At 56.3% G+C, this 27,289-nt stretch overlaps 2 protein-coding genes across 6 annotated transcripts in view; both read left to right on the top strand.

Moving 5' to 3' along the window:
- The first annotated feature begins 285 nt into the window (after nt 1–285).
- Nucleotides 286–6,787, top strand: NOL12 (nucleolar protein 12). Of its 2 annotated transcripts, none has more exons than XM_058568399.1 (6): nt 286–421; nt 1,667–1,772; nt 2,048–2,096; nt 2,620–2,762; nt 4,057–4,154; nt 4,584–6,787. In XM_058568399.1, the coding sequence occupies exons 1-6, from the start codon at nt 339–341 to the stop codon at nt 4,747–4,749; spliced, it is 645 nt and encodes a 214-aa protein (XP_058424382.1). In that variant the 5' UTR covers nt 286–338; the 3' UTR covers nt 4,750–6,787. The 2 variants fall into 2 exon arrangements, with proteins under 2 accessions (XP_058424382.1, XP_058424383.1); XM_058568400.1 differs by lacking the exon at nt 286–421 and adding an exon at nt 788–874.
- A 6,743-nt stretch (nt 6,788–13,530) lies between these two features.
- TRIOBP (TRIO and F-actin binding protein) overlaps nt 13,531–27,289 on the top strand; it is a 55,507-nt gene continuing 41,748 nt past the window's right edge. For 2 of the 4 annotated variants that reach the window (XM_058568382.1, XM_058568384.1), the window contains exons 1-4: nt 14,525–14,757; nt 19,059–19,198; nt 20,540–20,732; nt 21,821–21,989. In XM_058568382.1, the coding sequence (XP_058424365.1) occupies nt 14,644–14,757; nt 19,059–19,198; nt 20,540–20,732; nt 21,821–21,989 (616 nt within the window). In that variant the 5' untranslated portion in view covers nt 14,525–14,643. Of the gene's footprint in view, nt 13,671–14,524; nt 14,758–19,058; nt 19,199–20,539; nt 20,733–21,820; nt 21,990–27,289 lie in introns of those variants that run through there. The other 2 variants (XM_058568380.1, XM_058568381.1) reach the window with 2 other exon arrangements.

Below are 27,289 nucleotides of genomic sequence, written 5' to 3'. Positions count from 1 at the left end.
AGCTGACATCAGAATCAAAAGTAGGATCAGCAATCTTTGGCCATTCAGTAATAACTCCGCATTGAGCGCCTACGTGTTCCAGGCACCGTGCGCGTCGCTGGGGCCTCGGGGCCTCGCTCTCATGCTCTCACCGTTGCTAGTCTAGTAGGGCTGGGAGTCGTCGAGGCGGCAGGGATCTGTGTGTTACAGCAGGGGGGAGGGGCGGAGCCCCTTTAAAAGGCGGGGCCTGGCGAGCGGAACTGCGGAGCGCCGCGGCAAGGCGCCCCCGGGAGGCTGAACAGGGTGCACCCGGAAGTGTCTCAAGCAGGCAGACGCCGCGCCACCCAGGCCTCTTCGCTATGGGCCGCAACAAGAAGAAGAAGCGAGATGGCGACGACCGGCGGCCCAGGCTCGTTCTCAGCTTCGACGAGGAGAAGCGCCGGTGAGTGCCAGGGCTGGACCAGATCCCCTTCAGGCCGCGGGGCACGGCCAGGGCCAGGTCCGGCGGCGCACGCTCACGCGAAGGGCCCTTCCGGTCCCGCCTCCTGTACCGCGGCCCAGGCCCTCGGCCCTCGGCCCCACCCCCTAAACCGCGGCCCCTCCCCTCTGCCGCGGCCACGCCCCCTAGACCGGCCCCGCCCCTCGGCCCTCGGGGAGAGGACTCGTCCCCGCCCTCGCCTCGCTCTTCCCGGCGACCCGGCTGCCCCACACCGGCTGTGTGTGGCCCGGGAGCCGGAGCGCGGGTCTGAGCAATGGCTTCTACCTCCCCAGCCTGGCCCAGCCCGGCGGCCCCGCACACGGTAGACTCCCAGCGGTTGTTGCTGGATGGTGAATGAATGAAAGGAGTGGCTTCAGTTCATCTGTTCATTCCCCAGACGTTTACTAAGCTCCTTCGGTTTGTGTGCCGACCTCGGACCCCGAGCTGGACCCCTAAACCTCAGCGTCCGGTCGATCAGATAGACCCAGAATGCCATTTTGGCCTATGGTCCTGGGTCAGCGAAAAGCCTAGTGTTGGGCCCTGGCACAGACAGGAATGGTGCAGCCGGCACTAGAGAGATGAGAAGGGGCTGGGATCAGATGGGGGAGGGAGGGAAATGCTGCGGCATCATCAGGAACTCAGCGTGGCGTCAGCAGGCACTACAGGGGGTCCTGGGTGCAAGGTCCTGGGGAAATGGGGTGTTGGCCCAGTGGAGGGTTTGCAGAGGTCTGGGTGAGGGTGGCCTTGACAGCCTCACTGGAGTGGCTTGATTCAGTGGTAATGGAGTTTGCCAGCATAGAAGGGGCCCCCACCTGTTCTAAGTTCACAGGCCCACAACCTGTGCCCACCACCTGGCCCTGTTGCCTGAAGCTGAGAGCCCTGGAGGGTAGTGAGTGGAAAGAGGCAGCATCTCTCTCTTTTTCCTAACGTTACACTGTCTGTGACCTTGGGCACGTAACCTTGCCTCTCTGTGCCCCAGTGTCCTCTTCTGTAAAACAGGGATTGGTACCTGCTCCACGTGAGGATGACATGGGTAACACTGTACACTTTTGACATGTACATGACATTAACATGACATGTACACTTTTGAAATGGTGCCTGCACCTAGTGAGTGCAGTGTTAGCTGTGTTTCTCCTCCTGGAGCGTGCCCTTCTTTCCTTGCATCCCCTCCTGACCCTCCCCTGACTCTTCTTTGCGTCTTCCCTTTAGGGAGTACCTGACAGGCTTCCACAAGCGGAAGGTGGAGCGGAAGAAGGCAGCCATTGAGGAGATCAAGCAGCGGCTCAAGGAGGAGCAGAAGAAGCTCCGGGAGGAGGTGCAGAGGGGGAGGACGGGAGAGAGTCTCTGACTCCCCGGGGACTTGCAGCCTGGGATGGCCTAATAGTGGTATCTGCAGGGATGAAGGGAGGTGTGGGCAGGCCTGGGGAGCAGTTTGTACCCGTAGAGACACCGTGGGCCTAGGGCTGGGGGAGGTTTAGGGTGAAATCTGGTCTCACTCCTAGCCGTGGTCTCACCCCCGAGGTGAACAGTGCTCCTGCCTGAGGCTGGCTGAAATCATACTCACCCTGTCCCCTCCCTTTTGGGTTTCAGCGCCACCAGGAGTACCTGAAGATGCTGGCGGAGAGAGAGGAGGCGCTGGGTGAGTCCCGTCCTTGGTCTGACCTGGAGAAAAGCCAGCAGGCCTGGGTTTACTTATTCCTTGGTGGGTGGGAGGGGTGTGGGGGCTGCACAGAAGCTGACTTCCCCAGCTCTATGAGACTTGGTGACCTGGCGGCCAGGGGTGGTCCTCACGTACCTCTAAATGTGAGTGATCAGAGACTAGGAGGAGACCCAAACCTCTTGGTAAATGGATCCTGAGCAGAAAGCCCAGTTTCTGAGGCCCGGAGGGACTAGGGGTAGAGGGGAAGGGGCGGCAGCAGCTCCTGGTGTCACATGGGTTTTGTCCTAGGTGGGGACCAGGTGGCCCGGGGTCTCCCTGGAGCATGAAAGGAGGAATTGGATCATTTAGACTGTTTGTCTGCAGGCCAGGATCTGGGGCCAGTGACTTCCTGGGCCTCTGCTGTAGAGTAGAGGGGCCATGGCACTCCAGGGCCGGGAGGGGGCTGGAGCCTGGTCCCTTGTGCCCTGGGGCTGAGGCCTGGCTCTGTGCCCACCCCACACAGAGGAGGCAGACGAACTGGACCGGCTGGTGACGGCAAAGACGGAGTCGGTGCAGTACGACCACCCCAACCACACGGTCACCGTGACCACCATCAGCGACCTGGACCTCTCGGGGGCCCGGCTGCTCGGACTGCCCCCGCCCGAGGTGGGTCTCCCTCCCAGCCCTGGGGAAGAAGGGGCACGGGCAGACTGGCTTGTCAGGGTGTTGCTAAGTGCTGGTGCATGTCGTGGGGCTTCCAGTGCAAGGGGCCCTTTCCCTTCTGGGCACCCTTCAGGGCGTGGCCAGTCCCTGAGCCCTGGGCCTTCCGAGTCCAGCTCCACCGCTCAGCGGCTGTGGGAGTGCGGGCAGGTTTCTTTTTTTTTTTCTTTAATTTTTTGTTTATTGAGGTAACAGTGGTTTATAACACTGTATAAATTTCAGGTGTACGTCATTACATTTCGACTTCTGTATAGACTATGTGATGTTCACCACCCAAAGTCTAGTTGCCGTCTATCACTGTACATATGTGCCCCTTTACCCTTTCGCCCTCCCTCCACCCCCTTCTCCTCTCGTAACCAATCTATTCTCTGTGTCTATGTGTTTGTGTGTTGTTGTCTTATCTTCTGTACATGAGTGAAATCGTATGGTATTTGGCCTTCTCCATTTGACTTGTTTCACTAACACAATATTCTCAGGTCCATCGATATTCCTGCAAATGGCAGGATTTCATCTTTTTTATGGCTGAGTAGTAATCCATTGTGTATATACCACATTTTCTTCATCCATCCGTCCATCAGTAGATCCTTAGGTTATTTCCAAATCTTGGCTATTGTGAATAATGCTGCAGTGAATGACCATGGGGGTGTATGTATCTTTTCAAATTAGTGTTTTAATTTTCTTTGGATAAATACCCAGAAGCAGAATAGCTGGATTGTGTGGTAATTCTATTTTTAATTTTTTGAGGAATCTCCATACTGTCTTCCACAGTGACTGCACCAGTTTGCACTCCCACCAGCAGCGTATGAGGATTCCCTTTTCTCCACATCCTCTCCAACACTTGCTATTTCTTGTCTTTTTAATAGCAGCCATCCTGATGGGCATGAGGTGATATCTCGTGGTTTTGGTTTGCATTTTTGGGCAGGTTTTTTTTACCTTGTCTGCTTCCCTTCATCAGTAAATTGAGGTCGCTGATGAGAGCAACTGCCTTGTGGGGTTGCTGTGAGGGTAAAAGTAGTTAATCCACTCTCGTGGATTAACTTAGGAGAGCTGTTTTCTGTGATCACTCCCGTTGCGTGATACACAGCAGTAACACGGCACGTCTGTGTGCACTGACAGTTTCCTCCAGGCCTGGGGGGGCGGGTCATGTCCTGACTTGACAGAGTCGTGATTGCTCAGGGCGCCCAGCCCAGGCCTCTCAATCCACTGCTCTCTGTGACAGTCTTGGCCTGTGCTTTTTTAGCAAGGGGCTGGGCACAGGTCCGAGGAGGAGGCGCCATCCGTGGAGAAGCCCACCAGAGCCTTACCCAGGAAGTCCAGAGACCCCCTGCTGTCCCAGCGGTGAGCCCTGCCCTGTCATCCCCTATGAGCCTGCTCCTCGTGGCTGGCCTTGGTGAATGGCCTACAGAGTCACTTCCTGCTGGCCTGTGGGGGGCGGTGTGGGGCCCAGAGCAGCCCTCTGCTCTGCTTGTCAAGTGGTCCTCAGTCCCTCCTCACTGCCTCCTGCCTCCACCCCTGGGAGTGTTTGACCCTGGGTGCCCTTAGTGTCTGGGGTAAGGGCCTTTCTCTGTGAGCTGAGGAGCTGGCAGGCCCTGTGGGTCAGAGCAGGCTGCCTGTGGAATGGTTTGGTACTCCCAGCATTTGGGGCATGTCCTGACTTCCCCTCCCAGAGCTGGGCCATCAGTCACTCCCTACCCAGCCTTCCACCCGTGCCCTGTTGCCCAGGGAAAACCGAGGTGCTAGCCTCACCAGCCTTCCACCCTCCCACAGGATCTCCTCTCTCACGGCATCGCTGCATGCGCACAGTCGCAAGAAGGTCAAGAGGAAGCATCCCCGACGGGCCCAGGACTCCGCCAAGAAGCCCCCGAGTGCCACTCGTACCAGCAAGACCCAGCGCCGCCGGCTGACTGGCAAAGCCCGGACTGGTGGGGAGTGAGCCCCGAGAACCGGGCTGGGCCCCAGCCGAGGCTGCAGGGACCTGTCCTGTCTCAGCTTCGCTGTCCCCATAGCCCAGCCTGCACCGTGCTGGTGACTCCACAGCCCAGGGTTGGGAGGCCAGCACCTCCCTCTCCGGCCTGGCACTTGGACCCAGAAGGAGCAGGCAGCTGAGAGCTGGCCTCCCCGAGGAGGAGCCTTCAGGACCAAGTTGGGGCATCTTCCCAAATGTATCCCACGGGGCCTTCCATCAGATTTGTGAAACTAAGTGCCCTTGTGGTTTGTTTGTCCCCGGCCATGATGCCCCGCGCTAAGGGCAGGCCTCTGGGGTGGTGGGAACAGTCAGGGAGTGGGTCCCTCTTCACTCTCCAGCAGCTCTCCCTGTGGGTACAAAAAGGTAGTGTCAGGTCTGGGCCCCCTAACCAGGGCTGGAGACCAGGGTAACCACTGGTAGAAGCCGGAGTCTGCCTGCTGCTCTGAAAGGCGGGCAGCAGGGGCAGGTGAGCCTGGCTCTGCCCTGCACTGACTGAGACTTTGGGCCTGTCCCTTCCCCTTGGCCTCGTTGGTCTCCCAGCTGAAATCAGAGTGATGGGAGTAGATGAGTCCTGGAACATTCCCCACCCCCAAACTTGGGCAGCTTCCCCAGGCTTCCAGCAGCTCCCTGAGAGAGCCCACCAAGGGAGGAGTGAGTGATTAATCCTTTTTAAAGAAAATGCGTCTCAACTCGCCTGAAAGTGTGGTCCTTTGAGAGCAGACCCCTCAGGAGGCCAGCTGGTGTAAGAGCTGCCATTTCTTCCTGCTCCTTCCAGATGGATCTTCAGGTGCAGCTTCAGAGCCGATGGAAATCAGCCTTGTTCCTTCCCTGTCCCAGCTTGTGAGTGACCCGCCTCACTCACACACCCCGCTGTTCCCCTGACCGAGCAGGGCTGTTGGCAGAATCCGGGTCCACCTGCGGCAGGGACATGAGTGGCGTGAGGACAAGCAGAGCACCTATTCTGGGGCATTCAGACCCCTCTTGCCACTTACTGGTTCCTCTGATTCTGGGCCGGAGCACAGCAGTTTTGGGTTGTGCCCTGGTTAGGGGAGCTGTGTTGGGCCCTAACACTGGGACTGCAGAGGGTAATAACATGCTCTCAGCCCTGGTGAGGCTCATGGACTAGTGAGAGAGGGTCAGGGTGATGGGAGCGTGTGTGGGTGACAGGAGCGCACGTGATGGGAGTGCACAGCAGGTGCTGCCCAGCCCTGGACGTGGAGGCCCCTGAGGAGAGGGAGCAGGGAGCTGGGGTCGGCAGGGCAGCCTTCCCCTCCACTCACCCCAGCAAGGGCCTTCCAGGCGCAGCCCAGCCTGCCATTGGATGAGCACTCTCCCAGGTCACCACCCAAACCTGCCATATGGTGATATCTGGTGATAGCTGGTGGGGTCAGAGGGCCACACTTGGGCGTGGGAACATGAAGCCCAGGGCTTGTGGCTGGGAGGCCCGGTGACCTGGCTTCTCAGCTCCTTCCACCTGCTGCTTTCCTGTTGGCCTCCCCTGTGCTCGGGGTGGGGTGCCTCATCCCACTGGGCTGCCTCCATCCTGGGAAGAGGGTGGGGCCTGTTCCTGCACTCTCCTGGTGGTTCTGCTTCTCAGCCCAGGGCAGCGAGCGGGAGCCTTACAGCAGGCCCCTGTGAGCAGAACAGAGCTGGACCCGGGGATTCGTGCACACGGCAGGGCTCGGGGTGAACGCTGGCTCTGCCACGTGGCCACGGGTGAGCTCCTCGCTGTGCTGACCTCTCTGGGTCTGTTTCCCCATGTGTAAGACAACGTAAGACAATGGCCTCTTAGGGCTGCCCCGCGGCTGAAATGAGACCATGCGCACGAAGCCCTTCCCGTGGCACCTGGCCTTCCCCGGGTGCGCCTTCTGTGTTTATTTGCAGCTGCTGCTGTCTGCTGAGACATCTGATCCGGGTCTCTTCTCCCATCCCCGGTGACATGGGGTCGTTTACAACTTACATCTACAATTTGTAATGATAACTAGTATTAAATTCTCATCCGCTCTCTGCTTTTCCCTCAATTCTTCCAGCAGACCAAGGGCCTTGAGTCACAGTGACTTGTGCCAATCCTAGGATCAGGAGTGGAGGGATAGAACCCTCTGGAGAACTTGTCTTTTCTCCCCGGAACCCCTTTCTCCATGCTCCACACTGGATTCTTTCCTGCTGCTGCTCCCCATCCTGTGGGCCCTTGGGGTTGGGGCCTCTAGGAGCTTTATCAAGAAGGATTAGGTTTAGCTGCATATAATGTAAAACTAAATTTTAAAATAACTGGCTTATATAAGAGAGGAGTTAACAAAGATGGGAGATAGTCTGGGGCTGGGGGGCTGGGAGGCTCGGATGGTAGGCTTTTAGCTTTTTGTGTTGTACCATTTTCAACACACGGCTTCTACCTCATGGTCCAAGATGGCTGCTTGAGCTTCAGCCATCACATCTGCCTTTCAGCCGGCAGGAAGGAGGAAGCGATGAAGAACATGCCTCTCCTTTTACTTTTAAGAACACTTGACTCTTGTCACGTGCCGTTAGTTGGGCAGAAGGCAAAGGCGTGGGGCAGGAGGAACGGAGCTCCCAGCGGCAGGGAAGACTGGGGACTGTGGTCTATTCTGGAGAACCCTGTGCCCAGATCAGAATTGGGGATTGTGCGAGTAACTGAGGGGAGAGTTGGTATTGGGGTGCAAGCAGCAGATTCTCCCGCAGAAGCTGAATGTGTAAGGGCCCTCAGGAGGAGCCACAGGAGTTCCCGCTGTGAGGGACTGAAGCCGTAGCAGAGGCTCATCTGGTCCTCAGTCACCGCATGAACTGCACCCATGGGTCAGGCCCTGTGCTAGTCCAGTGGTCCCCCCTCATCCGCGGTTTCGCTTTCTACAGTTTCGGTTACCTGAGGTCAACTGCAGTCCAAAAATAATGCTACGTTGTGCACCCCACTTCGTCTCCTCACAAGATGTATCATATATCGTATCATTGTGTGGCTTTGTAGCATCTCACCTCCTCACAAGAAGGGTGAGGACAGTACCGTAGGATATTATCAGAGAGAGAGACCACATTCGCATAACTTTCATTATAGTATATTGTTATAATTGTTCTATTTTATTGTTAATCTCTTACTGAGCCTAATTTATACATTGAACTTTGTCATAGGTATATGTGTGTGTAGGGAAAAACATAGTCTATGTAGGGTTACATTCTATCCGTGGTTTCAGGCGTCCACTGGGGGTCTTGGAACGTATCCGCCGTGGATAAGGGGAGACTACTGTACAGCAAGGAGCAATGGCTGTGGTTACCAGGAGCCAGGCCTCAGCCCAGTAGAGGAGAGAACTCTCCCAGTAGGATCTCTTTGGGGTGGCCTGAGGTCTCCCCGGGGGATGAGGCGAGCAGGCCGGTGGAGCTGCACGCCTGGGTCAGGAACGCTGGAGGAGAGGGTTCCGATGTCAGGGAAGCCGCAGCTTCTATCCTTTCCAAGGTCCTGTCAACCTCAGAGGGCTTGAAGCCCCCAGGTTTGAGCGGTTGACCTTCCTTTAACTGTGTAGACGGCTCTGGCGAGGGGTTCCTGATTCATCGGGAGCTTGGAGAGCTCACTGCCTGTTCTGTTGTGAGCCGGTTGATCATTAGAAAAGCCTTCCTTGTTCTGAGCTAACATCTGCTTCCCTGTAGGCGCCCTGTAGATGTTTGCGAGCTGCTCTCACAGCCTTTCCCACTCTCCTCGACTTTGAGCCACCTCCTCTGAGAAGCCTTCCCTGACGCCTCCTTCCTACCCCAGGAATTAATCATTTCTCCGCCTGGGCTCCAATGACACTGTGTATTTGCTTCTTTTAAACGCTGAACACATTGTATCCTGGTTATGTCTGTGCCCCCAACCAGGCCATCAGCCTTCTGAGTGAGACGTGTGCCAGTAATTTCTGTTTCTGCTCCTGGCCCGGGCCTGCCTCACCAGAGGTGCTCAGCCAATCCTGGCTGAATTACATGGGACTCATTCCCCTCCCCCCAGGTACTCCCAAACAACCCTTGAAACAATCTGTTCTAGAATTTTCTTGGCCCTGGTGCCATGGTTGCCTGTCTGCAAGTTTCTGAATCTACTTTTTTCTTCTTCCCATCACCGTATCCGTCTCTCCTGGGCCCCTGCTGAAACCTTCTTCCCTATCCAATGAACTTTATCCTCTCCCTTCCACCCTAGTCACCATGATTGGCAAATAACGAAAGAGGATGGTAAACAAATTTATCGAGCACCTCTGACGTGCCAGGCAGTTACGTTATTAACACAACATCATTGTGAAGTGGGTATCAGCTCCATCTGACAGATGAGAAGACTGAGTCTCAGAGAGGTTAAGTCACGTCAGAAGTTACGCTGTCGTGGCTGATGAGACGTGGTCCTTACACCTCATGGACGAGACAGACACGTGGAAGTCCCCCTGGAGGTCAGGGGTTCGATAGTGTTAGAGGGCAGACATCCGTACGAGCCCCAGGGGCACAGAGCAGAGAGGAGGCCATTCCAGAAGGCTTCTAAGAGGAGGTGACCCTTGACATGAATCTTGAGAGAGGACGGCTTGACCAGGCCGATGGGGGAGGGGATGGGTGGGCAGACGGAGGGCCCGTGGTGAGCAAAGGAGACAGCGGTCCGAGAAGAGAAAGCTGCTGAGGCCCACGGAGCCCAGACCCTGAAGGGCCTCCAACACTGAGCTAAGGATCTGGACCTTTATCCTGTGGGCAGCAGGAGCCCCTGGGGTGGGAGTGGGGTTTAGCCAGGGGAAAGTCAGGCTCAGCGATTGTTCCAGAGAGATCTCCCTGGTGGCAGCGTCGAGGATGCACTGGGCAGACTGGAGTCTCCACGACCTGCTGCAGTTAGTTTCCCAGAGGAGAGGCAGGGAGACCCTCCTCTCATGCGGGCGCCCTCTCACTCTCTCACCAAGCATTGACTGAGCCCCTGCAAAGCCCCAGGCACCAGGGATACGCTGGTGAGCAAGGGTGGTCCCTGCCCTCTGGGGACTTATATTTCATGGGCCAAAGCTGTGGGGACAGAGAGAAGACTGGAGGAGAAATAATAATAGCAACATTTGTTGAGCACGCACTGTATACCAGTCACTCGTTACATGCTTTAACTCACCGAGTTCTCCCCAGTAACCCCACAAAGGAGGCAAGTCCATTAAGCCCATGTTGCAGGTGACACACTGGGGTGGGGCCCCCTTGGCCAGGACACTGTCTTGGCTGAGTTCTAACTACTCACTGCCTCCCAGTTGGAGCCGGAATTTAAGTTGTGAGTGGCCTCTGGCTGGGCACCTGCACATCCCCAGGGAAGGATCCAGAAGGTAGATGTTCTTCCCCAAGGAAACGAGCCACACCTTAGATACATACGTTAACACTGCTAGACTGGCTGAACAAACCAAAGAAATGGAGGCGGAGATCCAGGATCTTTCCTCCAGGGGGCGCACGCACGTGGTCCGTAAAGTGAACGACAGCCAGGAGCAATGGGAGCCCTGCACAGGAGCGCAGCAAAGTGAGCCCTTGCTTCAGGCTGGAGAAGCCAGGAGGGGCTTCCTGGAGGGGGTGGCGTTTAAGTCATCACTAAGGGAATGAAAATCTATCTGCAATTTACCATTTCAGAGACATTGCATAGAATGAAGATTAGTTTGGTTTGACTCACAGAGTGTTTAAAAACAATTTGACTTAGCCATATTCTAAAATGTTGAGATTTCATATAAAAGTTCATATTTCTGGCTTCTCTAGTAAAAGCAAGCCTGGCCACCTTGGATCACCACTTCACAGGGTGGCTGTGGGCTGGAGCCAGCCCTGAAGACCCCTTTAGAGACTCATGCCTTCCTGCCCTGCTCCGCTGGACCACAGCCCCTGCATCTCTGCCGTGCCTGCCCAGAGCACATGATTCTCCTGCAGGCCTGTGGGCAGGAAGGGCTGGGATGACCATTCCCACGTGACTGCAGGAAACTGAGGCTCCGAGGGGCAGAGTGAGGCTGAAACCGTCAGTAATCATTCCGCTTCCCTGATCTCTGAAGAGTGGTGTCGCAGCCACAGGGAACGGCATGAGCAGAGGTGGAGATAGGCAGGCACAGACTCTTCAGGGAGCAGAAAGGGGGATGTGAGGCTGAGACTAAATGGTGACACATGGTGACACTGCCCTGGCTGCCACCGTTACGCCCTTGGCCCTGAGCCGTCTGACCCGTCCCGCAGAACTCTGGGAGGGTGATTTTTAAACCAGGCTCTGTCCTCGAGTAACTGAGTGGCTTTGGGAAATTTGCTTGAGTCTTGAGTTTCACTTCTACAAAATGGGGATGATGATGGCTGCCCTTCCCATCACAGGGATGGTGTTGGGAGAAATACTGGGTGTATGAGGAGGGCAGCTTCACCCTCTTGGGAAAAGGAAGGACAGTTATTCTCTAGATTACTAAAGGCCCTTCCTCGGGTCTCAACCACCCTCATGGCCACTGTCCCCCCACAAGAGGGGGGCTTCCTCCAACAGTCCCCTTCACTCCTCCCGACCACCCTTGGCTCCTTGGCCCCCTCGTCCTGCCTCCTTCCAATCGTCTCTCCTTCAGGACCCTGGCTGCTGCCCACCTGCCCGCCGTCCTCCCCTGCCCTCCAGGGGCCCAGCCAGGCGGCTCCAGAGCTGGGGAGAGCGCCCAAAACGACCCATCAATCGGGCCCCTGGACTCGTCCTCCTCTCCCTCCTTGTCCCACTCCAGCCTCCCTGCTTCTGTCCCCTCAGCAGAAACGCTCTTCCCCAGGACCTGCAGGCTCACTCCCTCTTCTCCAGGTCTTGGTTCAGGTGTCGCCATCTCAGCGAGGCCTTCCCTCCACCTCATTTAAAATGTAATGCCCTCCGACCCCCTTCCCTGCTTCGTTTTTCTCTTTAGCACCTGTCACCAGCCAGCATGCTCCATATGTTGCTTATTTATCTTGTTTGGGGTCTGTTTGTCTCCACTAGAATGTAAGCCCCATGAACGCAGGAGATTCAATCTTTTGTTCACCGATGGACCCTCAGCACACACAACTGACAAAGTAAAGGCTCCGTAAATGATTAATGAATTGAATTTAATGAATTGTCAGAAGTGTCACCCTGAGTTGGTTCCAGGTTTTATTGATTGGTGGGGGCTAGAGGGTTGGGGCCATACCCTGATCTTCAAACTCAAACCAAGTACCCACCCCACCCCAGGCTCAGAGAAGTCAAGAAACTTTCTGAAGACCACACAGCCAAGAAGTGCTAGAGCCAGATATTGAACATGAGTCTCGCTACTCCCTGTTTTGTTTACAGTAATTGGGACTGAGCAGAAAGTTCATTATCCTTGTTACGAAGCTGTGTTTTCACCCGTTCCGTCCTGGGCTGGGATAATCTGTTCTGGGGCTGTCTCTCCTACTGGTCAACAGGATCCTCATCTCAGAAGCAGCCACATTTTATTCATGTTACCATCTCCCAGTGCCCAGCGCAGGCCTGACATATACCAGATACATATGAATGTCTGAGTGAATTAGTGAATGAAGATGCTCGGTAGTGGCTGGTGGAGTCAGACACACCAGGGTTTTAGTCTTGGCTCTGCCACTTGCTAGCTGTGTGACACTGGTGAGTTAATTTCTCTGATCCTCAGTTGCTCTGAAATGAGCATCTTGGTACTTAATCCTTCAGGTTACTATGTCCTCATGAATGTAAAGAATCTGGAATAGGAGCTGGCACATAGACAGTGCAGAGTAAATGTTAGCTTAAAAAGGGGGGCAGTTAAAAAAAGGGGAGAGCTGTGCATTTTGTCAGTGAGCTCCACATCAGTGGAAGTGTGCAAATGGAGGTTGAAAACCCCCGGGGGCATTTCATTTCATCCTCACAGGTAGTTACTATTACTCTCCCCATTTTACAGATAAGAATATCGAGGCACAAAGAGGTTAAGTCTCTAGCCCAAGGTCTGGACTAAAGCCAGCCTAGGGGACTGTGGCGGGAATGAACAAACGGGAAAGAGATCAGAGGGAGCCAGATCCCAGTGCCAGCCCTCTTCAGCCCCTGGGGACCCTGACCCAACTGCTCAGGCTAAACGTGCGGCAGGTCCCGCGCTCGGAGGCATCTGGGCGCCGCCCGCCTCCGCCCCGCCCCCTGGCCTCGTGTTGTCCAATCACACAGTCTTCGTGTAAATGAAGCACTGGAGCGAGCCTATGCGGGAGCGGCAGGGGCGTGGTCTTCGTCCTCCTCCCGGGCGAGGTTCTGATTCATTGTTAAAAAGGCTGTGACCCCGGCACCCCAACCCAGACCCGCTGTGCGTGGAAACCCGAGCCGAGGTTAGTACTGGATACCGGAAAGCGGGGGGACGTTAGGGAGGACTGGTGGAGGGGCGAAGGATACGGGCAGGGACTGGCTGACGCGCTCGGTGGAGAGAGGTCCAGAGGTCCATTCTCCGGGCGGGGCATGCGTGTCCGCTGGTTTTTCATCGCCATGTCCACACCTGAAGTGCATTTTAGAGAAGGATTTGCCCGTTGGGGAGGAGGAAGTGGGAGCAGTAAGGGGCACGTGGAACAGAGCCCCCTACAGCCGCCCCCGGGGAAATAAGCAGCGTTCTCCCTCCGAGGCGATGCTTCTTTATGTGGCCAGACCTGGAAAGAACCGCCCAGGCTGGGCGGAAGGGATGCGCGCCCCCTCCCCTGGAAGCAGGGAACGACGCGAGGAGATGACGGCCCAGGGGAGATCGGAGACCCCGGGGCCACTGAGGGTCCAGTAGGTGCCCCCCCGCCCCCCCCAACACACACCGTGCCCTGCCGCCTCCCCAGGTCTGATGGTGGAGGAGCCAGGAACCCTCGCCCTGCTGCCCCAGGGGAGGACTTGAGATTCTCTAGCCCTCACCCCAGACTGGCAGCAAAGGCCTGATCCCCCCGGGACTCTGTGGAAGAAACTCATCAGGTGAGGACAGGTATGCACAGGTGAGCTGGGTACACCGTAAAATGAATGTGAGTTTTGGGATGTGGATTCCTCCCACGCCCACCCACCTCCTGGGGCTCTATGTAGGTGAAGAGGGCATCCTCATGTTACTCCTCTGTCCGGGCTTTCCCCCAGGGCATGGTGTGGGAGCCCTCAGTGGTGCCCAGAATGGAGAGCTCTGTGCTCAAGTCAGACACCAGGGTTTCTCTTGGGCTCAGCTGTGCTGCAAACTTGCTGTGTGACCTTAGGTTGTTCACTTTCCTCCATGACTGTGTCCTGGACTCTGAAAATACCTAGCCAGCCTTTTGCCTCACTCCCAGTGTTTCCTGAGGGACCTGTGTGAGTTGGCAGAGTGACCCAGTGCCCCTCACCTTCACCTCTGAGAGGGTTGGGAGGCACACAGATCTGGGTGTGAATCCAGTTCAGCCATTGGGACCTTGAGCAAGTTCTGGAACTTCTGTGAGCCTTAGGTGCCTCATCTGAAATTGGCATTAATTTTATCTCCAATGCAGGAAAACTGTAAGGCAAGGGGACTCAGACTTTGGGGTGCATTGAATCACCTAGGGGGACTTTAAAATGCACACCCCCAGGCCTCACCTCTAGAGATTCTAATTGGGTGGATCTAGAGAGGGAACTGGGAATATGCATTTTATGAACAGCTCGGCTGAGTCTCATGCAGGGTCCTTGGAACACACTGTGAGAAACACTACAATGACTAGAAATCACTTGTCAAATACTTGGCAGAGGGCCTAGTGCTAAGTAGGTGCTTAATGAGTGTTTGTTGAGTGAATAAATGAACAGATGAATGAATGGATGGATAACCTTGTTTCCTTGGTCTTTGTCTAGGGGCAAGCTGGGGCTGGGGTCCAGGTTGGCTTCCAGCCAGTCACCTGGTCCTTGCCTCCCCCATTCTTCCCAGGCCCTGCCACAGATCGCAGGAGCTGCCCTGGCCTCACTCAGCCAATATGGAGGAGGTGGCTGGGAAAGCCCCCTGTGAACACTTTGAGGCCAATGTGCTTGCCCAGAGCTGCTGTCAAAACTGCTTCCACCCTGAGGAGGCCCACAGAGCAAGGCACCAGGTGGGCCGGCTTTCCTGCGTGGTCAGCATGGTTAGGGATGGGGGAGTCCATGCGGACTGGGGCCTGGCTGGGCCGCTATCTTGCACTTGAACGCAGACACTGGCCTTCCTCCTGGGCAGAGCCGCAGTTTTCCATCTGTACAATGAGGTGGTGGGACCATGTTAACGTTTCCAAGTGCCAGTCATTCTCCTGCTTTTATGATTTTGTTGTTGTAACCTCATGTGATCTATTACTTACCTTTTTGCTCTTTAAATCAGTACCCTTTTCTTATACTGAACCAAAACTTTACCGCCACAAATAGAAGACTAGGATCATGTCCTTTAGATGGAAGGTTAAAAAGAAACAACAGGGGGCCGGCCTGGTGGCTTAGTGGTTAAGTTCACGTGCTCCGCTTCAGCCACCAGGGGTTCACAGGTTCGGATTCTGGGGGCAGACCTATGCACCACATATCAGGCCATGCTGTGGCAGTGTCCCACATATAAAGTAGAGGAAGATGGGCACGGATGTTAGCCCAGGGCCAGTCTTCCTCAGCAAAAAGAGGAGGATTGGCAATGGATGTTAGCTCAGGGCTAAGCTAAAAAAAAAAAAAATCCCCCAGTACCAACTGGAGACTTTCTCCTGGAGGGTGTGGAAGGGGAGGAGATCCTCATTTTGTGATCGAGGTGGTCTTAGGCCAAGCGCCAGTACACGTAAACCCAGAGTGCCTGGTACACATGCTGTGAGAAGCACGGGACCGTGAATCTCCACGGGCCCTTCCAGCCTCGACCCCTATGGCTCCATAATTCCCAGAGGGTCCTGAGGCTCCTCCTGAGCCCAGCAGCCAGCTGCACGCAGGGCACTAGGCTCAGACAGGTGGCCATCGTAAGGGAGTCGCTGTTCAGCCTTGGAGCCAGGCAGGCGGGAGTTCCAGTCCCGGGTTTGGCACTGACGTGCTGTGTGACCTAGGGTCGTTAGACCTCGCTGGCTTCATTCTCCTAATGGGTAAAGTGGGGCAACAAGGCTTCTTCTCACTCAGGGCATCTGGCACTGCTCAGCCCAAGTCACGTGTGGCTGATTCAATACACGTTAGCTTCCTCTCCCTCCTTCCCAACCAGAAAAGTAAACGCTGGAGATGCTTTCCTACCTGTCTTGATGCCTCCAATAACAGCTCGCTTACCCTCATGCCAAGTTCAGGGCACAGCTGGCTGAAAGCCTGGAGAGGCCGTCTCCTGTGCAAATGGCCTCCTCCCAGTGGGTGGGAGATGGCAAGCGTGGAACAGCGGGAGAAACTTGGGTGCAGACAGTCTGAGTTCCTGTCTCCGTCCCACTACTTACCCGCTGTGTTCACAAATATTGAATAGGTGCTTAAAATGTGCCAGGCATTATGCTAGATGTCGGGGAAATAGTGATTAAATAGAACAGACACAGTCCCTGGTTCATGGGGCTTGTGGTCTGGCAAGACAAATGGAGACTAAGAAAGTAATCAGGCAAAGAAATATTGAATCATGGTTGTGATAAATGTTGTAAGGGAACAGCAAGCGGCACGAGGGTAAATGATAGGGCATCAGGGGACGTTTCTCCAAGGAAATGACATTTCAGCTGCTTGGTAAAGGCTGTGGGAGCATTGGCCAGGGAAGTTGGGGCAAGAAGAGGGGAAGAGAACAGTATGTGCAAAGGTCCTGAGGCAGAAAGGAGGATGGAGAGAGGCCAGCGAGAGGGAGGGGCAGAGGAACTTGGGGACAAGGATGGAGAATGGGGTGGGGGCTGGGTCTCGCTGGGCCTTGCGGCCTTGCTGAGGACTTTGGACTTTTTCCTGAGAGGCATGGGTCCCACTGAAGATTTTAAACAGGGGAGTGATGTGACCAGATTTGCATTTTCCAAAGTCACTTTGACTGCGGGCAGAGAATGGAGTGCAGGGAGGGAGAGCGAATCTGGGTGACCAGAGGAGTTTACTGACTGCAGACCTCAGCAGGGGATAGAGGCTCTCCGGTCATGAGGATCTGGTGCTGATGAAAGTCTTGCTCACGGATGAGCAGTTTCAAACATGTGCAGTCACAAAATTTGTGTGTTAAAAAAGCATCCCCAGCCTTGATGGAGCTGTGCAGATACCAGCCGGATCCCTAATGACACCTAGGCGCAAACTCATCCCTGCAGCCCTGATAAAAGTATCTCCTGGGGCTGGAGCCAGTTCTGACATCTTCAGCTACCTAGAATATGCAGAAATGGCCCCAGGCCCCAGGTCCCAGGGCAATCCTTTCCAGGAAGCTGGCTCTAGCTCCCCTAGGATCCTGGTTTCTGGATGCTTCTCTGCTCTGCTCTCAGCTGAGTCTCCCACAGGCTGGCAGGTGGTATCCCTGGAAATCACACAGCCTTGACCAGGTCATGGTCAAATTCTGGAGGGAGGGAGGAAGGCTGGGTGGGAGGGTCCTGCTGTATGTCAGGCACCCACATCCCTTTTCAATGTATTTATTCTTAAGTGTATTTAACATTCTATTGATTTAACACTAATAAAATTCTATTTAATGCTTTTATGTTATTTATTAAATTTAAGATGTACGGACCAGGCACTGTTCTAAGCCCTTTACAAATATTAACTCATTTAATTCTCCTAACACCCCTTGGAGATGGGTCCTCTTATCTTCCCAGTTTTGTAGATGAGAAAACTAGGCTCAGAGAGGGAAGCCACCGGGCTGAGGTCACTCAGCTGGGAAGTGGAGGTGCCAGGATTGGGCCTGATGTCTGTCTAAGGCCAGGGCCGGTGCTGACCCGCCAGACAGGAAATCAGAGCCGGTGATTGGCTGCTGGGCCTGCTCATGCGGTGGTGGGTAGTGATGGGGGCTGGGGGTGAAGCAGCGGGGAGGTGCCATGACACAGTGGGGGTCCTGCTGGGCCCAGCCCGGCTGGGACCCCTTGGTGATGCCCGGCGAGCGGCTCGCTCCTCAGTCATGCGGCGAGGTCCCCAGGGCGGCCAAGGCGCCAGGCCGGGCTGCGGATCTGACACCTCCCGCTGCCGAGCTCTGATCAGAATCTGGCTCCGGGGCCGGGGGCGAAACCGAACCCAGGCGGGCCTCCTCCGGCTTGGATGGCGCAGCAGACACCGCGGCCCCACTCCTTGGCCCTGCTCGGCTCCTGCTAGTGGCGGACTTCTTGGAACCCGGAAAGTCTGTGCCCCCCCGGGGCGTGGCCTCAGCCCTGGGCTCTGGGCTCCAGGGTCCCCAGGGAGCATGCCCAGGCCCCGGCCGGTGGCTGTCAGGTGAGCGGCGGGGATCAGGTTCCTGCGGCTTGGTGTCCTGCATTGTTCTTGGCTGGGCCCCGCTCATGAAACAGTGATGAGGGGCCCCTGCTCCCGCGCCGGCCCTCTAAGGTTTCCGCTCCTCGGCCGCCGCCGCCACCGCCCGGAGTCGGGCCTGGGAGGGCGGCAGCGTGGGGGCCTGAGCCGGAGCCCCCCGGGCCCGAGGGTGCTGACAGCCGCCGGCCGCCCGCCACCGCCGGAGCCGCCGCGCAGGTAACCCGAGAGGAGGCCGGTGCGGGGTGCGCGGCCGCTGCCTCCCACCGCCGGGGGAGGGCCCTGCTGCCTGGGAGGGGGGCCTGGGGGGGCTTTCCCGGAGGCCAGCAGCTGTTCCCCCTGGGTGAGCCCGGCGCCAGCCTGCACAGGTGTGGCCTTGCTCAGGGCGGGAGGGACTGAGAAGCCACAGCCTGCTCAGGGCCCCCGCCCCCACCGCTAGGGCCTTGACCCTCCGGCCCTGGAGCCCCCCGGCCCTCCTATAGTAGGGCACATCTCTCCTTTCCTCCACAGTCTTATTTTCCCATCTCCTCCTCCCTCAGACTACCTCTTTCTCCCACAGACCTTCTCCTTCACTCTCTAGGCGCCTTAATCCTCCCACCTCCCCACCCCCCTCATCCTGCTCTTCAGGCTGCTGAAGACCCTTCTGGTGCTTTTGTGCACTTCCCAGCCTCAGGCACACACACATACATATGTGCCAACACACATGTAAATAAACTGACAGAGACTTATGTGAACATATGCGTCAGCACACCCACCGGGCTTGCACACACATGCTGTGCACACATGCACACACACAGGCCTTTATGCACATACCTGTACACACGTGTGTGCAGGCACACTCTGTACCTCTGCCAGCCCCCAGCTTGGGTCCCAAGGGGTGCTTCCAGTGTGACGGACAGCTCTCCTTGAGCAGTGTGGGATCCCAGGAGGAGAGCCTGGAGTCTCGCTCACACCCCTGGTGTGGGGAGGGGCTGTGAAGGGGGAGGGGAGCCCCCACGTGGGCGACCAGCTGCCTCCTCTCTGCACTCTGTCCCAGGAGCCCGGGAGCCCTGTAAGTGCTGAGGTGCCCTACTGCGACCTGCCCCGCCGCCCACCTGCCTCTGAGGACCTGCTCAGTGCCTCGACCGTCGGCTGCCAGTCCGTGGTGGGCCCAGGCCTTGGGCCGGGGCCAGAGAGGTGGGTAGAGCCCCGGGGCCTGGGGAGGGGCTTCCGGGTGGAGGATGCCCTGACCCAGCCCACCCCACACCCCTTCACGATGGCAGCATCTGTCCGATGGCTGCTATCCTGGGTCATGTGGTCAGTCCACACGGCCTGGGCACGGGCAGGCGGTGGGCATCTTCCTCGGGCCTTCGCTCAGCTTCGCTCCAGGGTGTGGAGAGCCATGCACCCGCCCTGCAGTGGGCATGGCCCACAGCCCGCCCACCTTTCCTGGTTCCTTTCGCAGTGCTTGAAAAGATTCCACAGTCTCGGCTCCCAGGGGCACTTGGTGTCACCCACCCACCTGACCGTGCACTGCTCCGGGCTCTGGGATTCCCTCCACCCCCAGGCCGGAGCTGAACTGAAGTCCACCTTTGGGCCCTGGTGCCTTGGGAGGGGATGACTAAGGGTCTAGAAACCTGAGTTCTAGCTTCAGCTCCATCCCTGATGCTATGGGATATTCTCTCTTTTTGTACCTCAGTTTCCCTGTTTAAAAAATAAGAGGGATTGAATCAAATCAGCATTGCTTTGGAAACATGTGTTCCTCACAGGTAGGCGTTATTAAAAAACAACAACAACAGCTCTGCCATCAAATATGTTTCAGAATGTCTGGAATAAACAAAGTTGAACACTGTATCTTTCTTGCAGGACTTGTCAGAGCCTTTAGGTTGCTAGCATGCATTATGCTTCTGGGTGAGGGAGGTAGGAGAGATGTGTAGTGTGTCCCAAACTTATCTGACCACAGACCTCTTTTTCAGGGTCATCACCCATTTCCATCTTATAGGTCACTCTCTGGGGATATTGCCACCTCTAAGTCTACTTGAGCCTAAGTCTACTTGACCCGAATGGCTTCTCTTAAGCAGGGATTTCTCTGCAGCTCCCTCCCTTGGGATCCAGGCTGGTGGCCCTGCCACTGCCCTGGAGCCCTGCTACCTCTCAAAGCCCCCCATTAGACCAGCACGATTCTGTCTTCTTAGTTGTATTAAGCTTGGGGTCCCCACTCTGGCTCTATGACAGAGCGTTGGGGCTGGGGCCACAGCCCTGGTTCACAGCACAGCTCTGTCCTTTCTTAGCTCTGCAACTTTGGCCAGTCCCCTGGCCTCTCTGAGCCTCAGTTTCTTTATCTGTAAAGTGAGAATCTTTACCCTCAAGGGAGGCTGTTGTGGGTAAATGAGGCAGCCCATGTAAAGAGCCCCCTTCTCCTCTAAGGTGCAGATTCCCGGCCCCTGTGTAAGGTGTGTGTGCCTGGGGGGAGGTGCGGGTGTTACTCCTTAATTCCCATTATTCTGGGGAAAAGTCGTGGGTCTGTTTCCTCTCCAGGTGCCCTGCGGGTCTCCCTGCAGGGGGCCCCACCGCCGCCCCCAAAAGCGGGAGCCGGGAGCCGGGGGCAGTGCCCTATCTGGGGGGCCTGGCCTCCTCGCTGTGTGGAAGCTTCGACGAGGGCCCTGACTCTGGCACCAGCTCCAGCCCCGACTGCGGCGCCCCTGATGACACCAGCAACCCGTCCTCCACGGTGAGCTGAGGAGGAGGCCGGGGCAAGAGCAGATCCCCTCTCCGTGCCAGCCCTGGGGTGCCGGCCAAATTGCAGACAAGGCTGAGCCTCTCACACCAGAACGGGGTCAAGGTCCTCTGGAGACTTAGCCGGCACCTTGGGCCGCCTGGACCACCCTCCTGGAAGGGGCGGGGTCTCTGCAGGGCAGGCCCAGGAGGGCGGGGGGTGGGGTGGGGTGGGGGTGGGGTCTGGCTGTAAAAAGATGGAGGAAGGAGTCTCAGCTGACAGGGAGCTCCGGGGGAATCACTGGTGGGCTTAGGCTGCCCCAAACTCTCAGGTCACAGACGGCTGGGATGTGGGGTGGTGTCCAGGGCAAGAATGGGACTGGCCCTGGTAACACACTGCTGAGCCCCATGACCAGCCCCGGCAGAGATCTCCGAGGGACAGGGGAGAGGGAGCAGGCTGGGGCGCCTGGCGGGGGCTGAGGGCCGTTTAGCCGGGAGAAGAGGATACTCGGGAACTTCCAGGAGCATTCACCCCTAAAGGGCCATCACCCCTAAAGAAGAGGCAGGCCATCCCTGGGACCCCCAGGGGGAAGTGATGGGATGGTGGGTAGGGGCTCAGGAAGGCTCACCACCCCCCTCTGAAGTAGAGACTTCTATGATCCCATTTTGGGGCAATGGATCTCATTTGAGACTCAGAGAAGGGAAGAATCTTATTTGAGGCCACACATCTGGGCAGTGGTGGGGCGAGGCTTTGAACCCACTTCCTGGAGCCTGGGGGTGTCTCTGGGGCGGGGGCGGGGGCTGCCATGCCAGGGCCCTCCTGCCACATGAAGTCCAACTACCCTGGGTTCAGGTCCCCTCCTGTGTAAACCAGTTCCAGCCGTGTGACTTCGGGCACATCCTCAGTTCCAGCGACACGCCCGCCTCACTGGTCGATTGGAGATCAGCTGTGTTAACACTTGCGGAGCCCAGTGCCGGGCACACGGCAGGCGCTCTTCCAACGTGGGTTCCTCTCCCTGCCTTCTGCCCATCTCCTGCTGGGAGCGCAGGCCCTGGGGTCTCTCTTCTTACCCTTCAAGCACGCTTTCTCCCCTTCCCTGGCAGGACTGGGACCCTGTCGAGAGGCGGGAGGAGGCCCCCAGCAGGGACGAGCTCACCGTGATGATCCCGCGGAAGCCGCAGGAGGGGCCAAGAGCTGACAGTGCCCGACGGGTTCCCTTGGTCCTCACCCGGTCCCCTGTGGGAGGAGACGCTGCAGGCCAGAGAAAGGAGGGTGAGTCCTTCTGCCAGGCCAGGTTGGTCTCTGTGACCACGGGTGTGGTGATGGCCAGGGGCCTGGAGCCCAGATAGCCATCTCACTGGCCATCTGGGCCCCTGGGCACATCTTTGGTGGGTCAAGTCTGAGTAATAGTAACAGTTCCTATATAATTATGGAGCAGCCATGATGTGCCATGCCACCTGCTTTAAATACATCATTTCACCATTAGTGGGTTAGGGTCTTCAGGTTACAAGTGACAGAAATTAGCTTAGTAAAAAGTCTAGGGAGATGTGACTTTAGGTATGGCTGGATCCAGGTGTTCAAGCAGCATCAGACATCTGGTTTCTGCTCTGCCTTCCTCTGTGTTGGCTTCCTTCTCAGGCAAACCCTCCCCCAATAGTGGCATGTTGAGCAGCAGCAGTGCTAGGCTGTGTCCTACCTGCTTATCAACTCCCAAGCAAGAGAGCTCAATCTTCCCAATAGATGTAGCTAAAGTCCCAGAAAGGGTTCTCTCTAGGACCCAGCGTGAATCATGTGTCCAACCTGGTGATCAGGGCTGGGATCAGCCCCCTGTGCAAACCTCATGGCCTGAGGGTGGGGGAGAGGAGATTGCCCAAAGGAAATCGGAGTGATGTTGTTCCCAGAGAAATGGAAAAGGCTGCTGATGGGGCCAAGCCCACAGACGCCCATGACACTGGTCAGCATCTTGCTGGTGTGTGAGCCGAGTGGCCTAGGCCAAAGTGTGGGCCCTCCATCCCTGCTGAACTGTGTTGCCTCCTGGTCTGTGTCTTCAGCATCATCAGGATTTGGAGATGTGGAGCTAGGCCATCCATGTCCTAACCCCAGCGGGCAGTCCTGGCTTCCCATGGCTCCTGTAGCATTCAGTCATCAAACATGGGAGTACTAACTGTATGTAAAACCTGGTGCTAGACACTTGGGTGTTCAGGAGCAGGTAGACATGGTCCCTGCCCAGAAAGCACATCATCTAGTACAGCAGACAGATGGGAGATGATGAGCAACAGCCCAGGACAGAGACGATGTGCTGTGCTGTGAGCGCAGGGCTGGGTGGGGGACAGGGGCAGAGGACAAAGAGCTTCGTTCCGGCCTGGGAAGGACTCACAGAGGAGTGCCTTCTGGACATGGCGTTCTGGCGGAGGAAACAGCCAGGCAGACGCTTGGAGGCGTGAGCTGGGGGTATCCTGATATGTACAGCTTGAGCAAAGATGGGAGTGGACGGTTGGGCCAGACCATGCTGGGCCTCAACAGTCTAGCCAAGGAGTTTGGACTTTCTTCTCTAAGTAGTAGGGAGCCACAGAAGGTTTTTGAGGAGGGGAGTGATGTAATTGGACCTGTGCCTTAGCAAGTTCACCAGGGCAAAGGTGGGAAGGAAGAATTGGAGCAGGGCGAGGCTGAGGGGTGAGAAACCAGTAGACAGATGGTTGTAGCCACTGTAGTGATCACAGTTCGGGCACGAATCACCAGCTGATGCTAAATTCTTGGGTGAAAGGTTGTCTGGGAACAGGATAGTCACACAGTCTCAAAGTGTCACCCGTCAGATTACACATGGATTACAGAGTGAAAAGGCACCCTGAGGGTGGGAAGATCTGGCAGACACCACCTCAACCTAGTGGCCGCTCAGCATCCCAGCGTGGGGCAGACCAGCCTCAGGTGCCCCCAGTCATGCGCTTCCTGCTCAAAATGCATCGCCGGCATCTAATCCCCACAGAACATCCGACAAACCCACATTGAGGGACATTCTGCAGGGTAACTGACGTGAAAGACAAAAAAGCGCTGGGGAGCTGTTCTCGAGTAAAAGAGCCTACAGAGACAGGGAAGTGAAATGCCATGTGTGATCCTGGTTGGATCCAGGATAGGAAAAGACATAGCCATAAGAGATGTTACTGGGACAGCCGGGCAGTCTGAATACGGACCGTGTAGAGAGCAGCACTGTATCCATGCTGGTTCCTGAGTGTGATAACGGAGGGACACTGTCCGTGCTCTTAGGAGATGCGCCAGGAGAGGGATGGGGTGAAGGGTCCTGATGTCTTTAACTCTCGCATGGCTCAACAAGATCCAGAGATGATAGGCAGCTGTAGAGAGACAGACAGAGAGATGATAGACAGGTAGGTAGGTAGGTAGATAGGTAGGTAGGTAGGTAGGTAGGTAGGTAGGTAGGTAGGTAGATAAAGCAGTGAGGCAAACTGTTAACTGCCGGTGCCTCTGGGTGAAGGATAACTACACGGGGATCGATGCACCATTCTTGCGACCTTCTGTGGCCCGTTGCAATTGTCCAGGTGAGAGATGGAGAAACCTGAATTCGGGCCATGGTTATGGGATGAGGAGGGGACAGAGAAGGAGAGATATAGGAGGTGGACTTGATGGGACTAGGGACAGGAGGATACGCAGTCCCAGCTTCTGGCCTGGGTGTCTGCGTGGACGGCAGTGCCCTTCGCTGGCAGCGGAGGAGTGGGGAGGGGATGTGGCAGCGCTGGCCACCCGCGCTGGATCTGAGAGCCCTGAGGAAGAGGGTTAGAGACTGGGAGTGCTCCATCAAGGGTCAGGGCCGTCCTCACTGGCCACTCCTTCTCCCTCGCCTTTGCTCACCCTTCAAATATCAGATGCCCCAGAGCCCAGCCCTGGGCCCCCTTCTGTTCTCTCCCTGCACACTCAGCTGCTCGGCTTTCAGTACTATCTGGAAAAATCGATGACTCCTGAGTCTACACCTCTGGCCTTGATTTCTCCCCTGAACTCTAGTCCATCTGTACAGCTGACCTGTCCCCTGGAATGTATGATAGCACCTCAAATTCAACCCAGCACTATTTATTTCACCCATTGGATAAGTATTTCTTGAGCACCTACTGTGTGCCCGGCTCTATCCTAGTGCTGGAGAAACCGCAGCGAACAAGACAGATAATGGAGCTGGCAATCCAGTGGAGGGAAGGCAGACAACACAGATGAAAGCTAGATCGGAGGGTGGTAACTGATTTTTGGAAAATTAGGACAGGAGGCTGTGAGGGCGAGTGGCCGGGCCTCTCTGGGGAGGCGACACTGCAGCTGAGATCTGATTCAGAAGCAGAAGGAACAGCCAGTGCAGAAGCCCTAAGAAGCAGACAGAGGTGGCAGGTTCGAGGAGCAGAGGGAAGGTGGGGAGATGGGAGCATGTAGAGCGTGGGAGAGGGTGGGGAGGAGGCTGGTGTGTGTAGGGGACCATCAGTAACCTGACCCGCCTCCCAACCTGTATCTCCGGCAGTCTGTTCTGTCACCACCTGTCCCGCAGCTCAGGCCCCAAATCTCGTGTTATTGTGATTCCTCTTTCCTCACCCTTTATATCCAACCATCGGCAGTTCCGGTCAGCAGTGCCTCCAAAACGCACCCCAAATCTGTCCCCTTCCTCCCATCTGTACCACTACTCCCTTTGCCAAGCCACCGCTGCCCCTTGTTGGGATTATTGCCAGCGCCCCCTCAAGATCTCCCTTTTCTGCCCGGCCCCCTTCAGTCCACCCCCATCCCCAGCAGCTGGAGCCATCTTTTAAAACTATTAATCAGATCTTGTCACCACCCCGCCCCCACCGCCTGCCCTATCAGGCCCTGGGATGAGTGTGGGAGGAAGTAATAACACGAGGGGAGCCAGTGCCTCCCCGGGTGTGAATGGACTGATAGGCAGGTGGGATTTTGTACTAAACACCTGCTTTCTTGCTCTTAAACACAGGGGCAGTGGGATGGGGAGCCTCACTATATGACCCACTTGATCAAAGGCAGTCACCACTGTCCACCTGGTGGCAGGTTACCAAACTGCAGCTGGGGAGGGATTCCTCAACTCCAAGAGGCTAGGAACTCCTGGACATCCCTCTCGGGGCACCTCCCGGCTTGCAAAGCACACTCCGTGAGGCAGGCTGTGCAGAACCGGGCTGGCTGGGGGACGGGACACCGAGTGCCCTGGGACATCTGTAGAGCCTGCATCGTGTGCCCACTGAGGGGGCTGCAGGAGTGGGCTCGGATCTTGGGTGGGCCAGGCTCAAAGGGAGGCTTGAGATGGGCAGGAAAGGGAAGAAACCAGGGCTGGGGGTGCTGACCCAGCTGCGAGCCACGGGGAGCGATGGAAAACAGCGTCTCAGTCAGCACCATGCTCACAGGGCGGGGAAGACTCCAGGATGAGGCAGAACTCGGAGCTGGATGGTGGCAGCACGGTATCATCCAGCACCCACACTGTGTTAAGCACTTTCCTGAGCCCAGGAGATGCGATGGAATACGAGAAGGGGAGGCCCTTACCCACATGGAGCTGGGAGGCCCGTGGGAGCGGGCAGAGCCTGCCAGCCTTGGGAGATCCCTGGATTTTATTCCAAGCGTGGTTGGGAGCCCCTGAAGTTTTTTTAACCTTCTTTTATGAAATAATTTTAGATTTATGAAAGAGTTCCCAAGATAGTACAGAGCATTTCCATTACACTCCTCACCTGGTTTCCCCTATGCTAACGTCTTACATAACCATATCACAATTACCAAAATGAAGACCTTAACGTTAGTACAATGCTATTAACTAAACTACAGACACTGTTGGGATTCACTAGTTTTTCCACTAATGTCCCTTTTCTGGTCCACGATCCCACGTTGCATTTGGTCCCGTGTCTCCTCCAATCTGCGGTAGGTTTCAGTCCCTCCTTGTAAGCAGGGCCGTCTAACCAGGTTTGCCTTTGGAAAGGATCTCCCTGGGTGGAACAATGACCTTGGGCCCAGAGCACGTGTGTTGGGGGCTATGGCAACTATCCAGGTGAGAAATGAGGGCGGAGAGCTGGGAAGAGGCGGATGAGAGAAGCAGGCGGACTTGGAACATGGGGCATTGGTCCGTCAGGCAACAACAACGCTGTTTTAAGTGCTGTTGTGTGATTGGTTCTGCTTCTTTGCTAGATGTTGGAAATGCAGACTTGAGCGACGCCAGCTCAGAGAGGTGGGAGGAGACAGAGGTTTCGAGGGCAGAGGAGAGGGAATCTTAAGCATGACTTTTAATAAAGGCAGTCGAAGCTCCTTCAAGACCAGCCACAATACCCTTTACTTCTCTCCTGAAGCGCCTGCCCAGGGACATGCAAACAGCTGGTAGCCACCACGTGCTCGGTGACCGAGCGACTGAGGGGGTTGGAGGGTGACACCAAGATCATGGGGATGGGAGTTATGAAGGGGTCACTGTTTAATCCCTTAGACCAGGGCTTCTTAAACTGTATGTGCATGGAACCTTATTAAAATGTGGATTTTGATGCAGTATGCCAGGGTGGGACCTGAGATTCTGCGTTTCTAGCAAACTCCCAGGTGAGGCCAATGCTGCC

This window comes from Diceros bicornis, chromosome 25 (genome assembly GCF_020826845.1).
Source record: "Diceros bicornis minor isolate mBicDic1 chromosome 25, mDicBic1.mat.cur, whole genome shotgun sequence".
Lineage (NCBI taxonomy): Eukaryota > Metazoa > Chordata > Mammalia > Perissodactyla > Rhinocerotidae > Diceros > Diceros bicornis.
The sequence above is the reverse complement of the archived record's forward strand: the minus strand, read 5'-3'. Positions and strand labels throughout refer to the sequence as shown.

What these genes read in the sequence shown, in the direction of transcription:
- NOL12 (XM_058568399.1), top strand. Translation starts at nt 339, where the DNA reads ATGGGCCGCAACAAGAAGAAGAAGCGAGATGGCGACGACCGGCGGCCC. An exon ending in GGAGAGAGAGGAGGCGCTGG is followed by an intron (nt 2,097 to 2,619) that starts GTGAGTCCCGTC and finishes CACCCCACACAG; the next exon opens with AGGAGGCAGACGAACTGGAC. An exon ending in TCGGACTGCCCCCGCCCGAG is followed by an intron (nt 2,763 to 4,056) that starts GTGGGTCTCCCT and finishes GTGCTTTTTTAG; the next exon opens with CAAGGGGCTGGGCACAGGTC.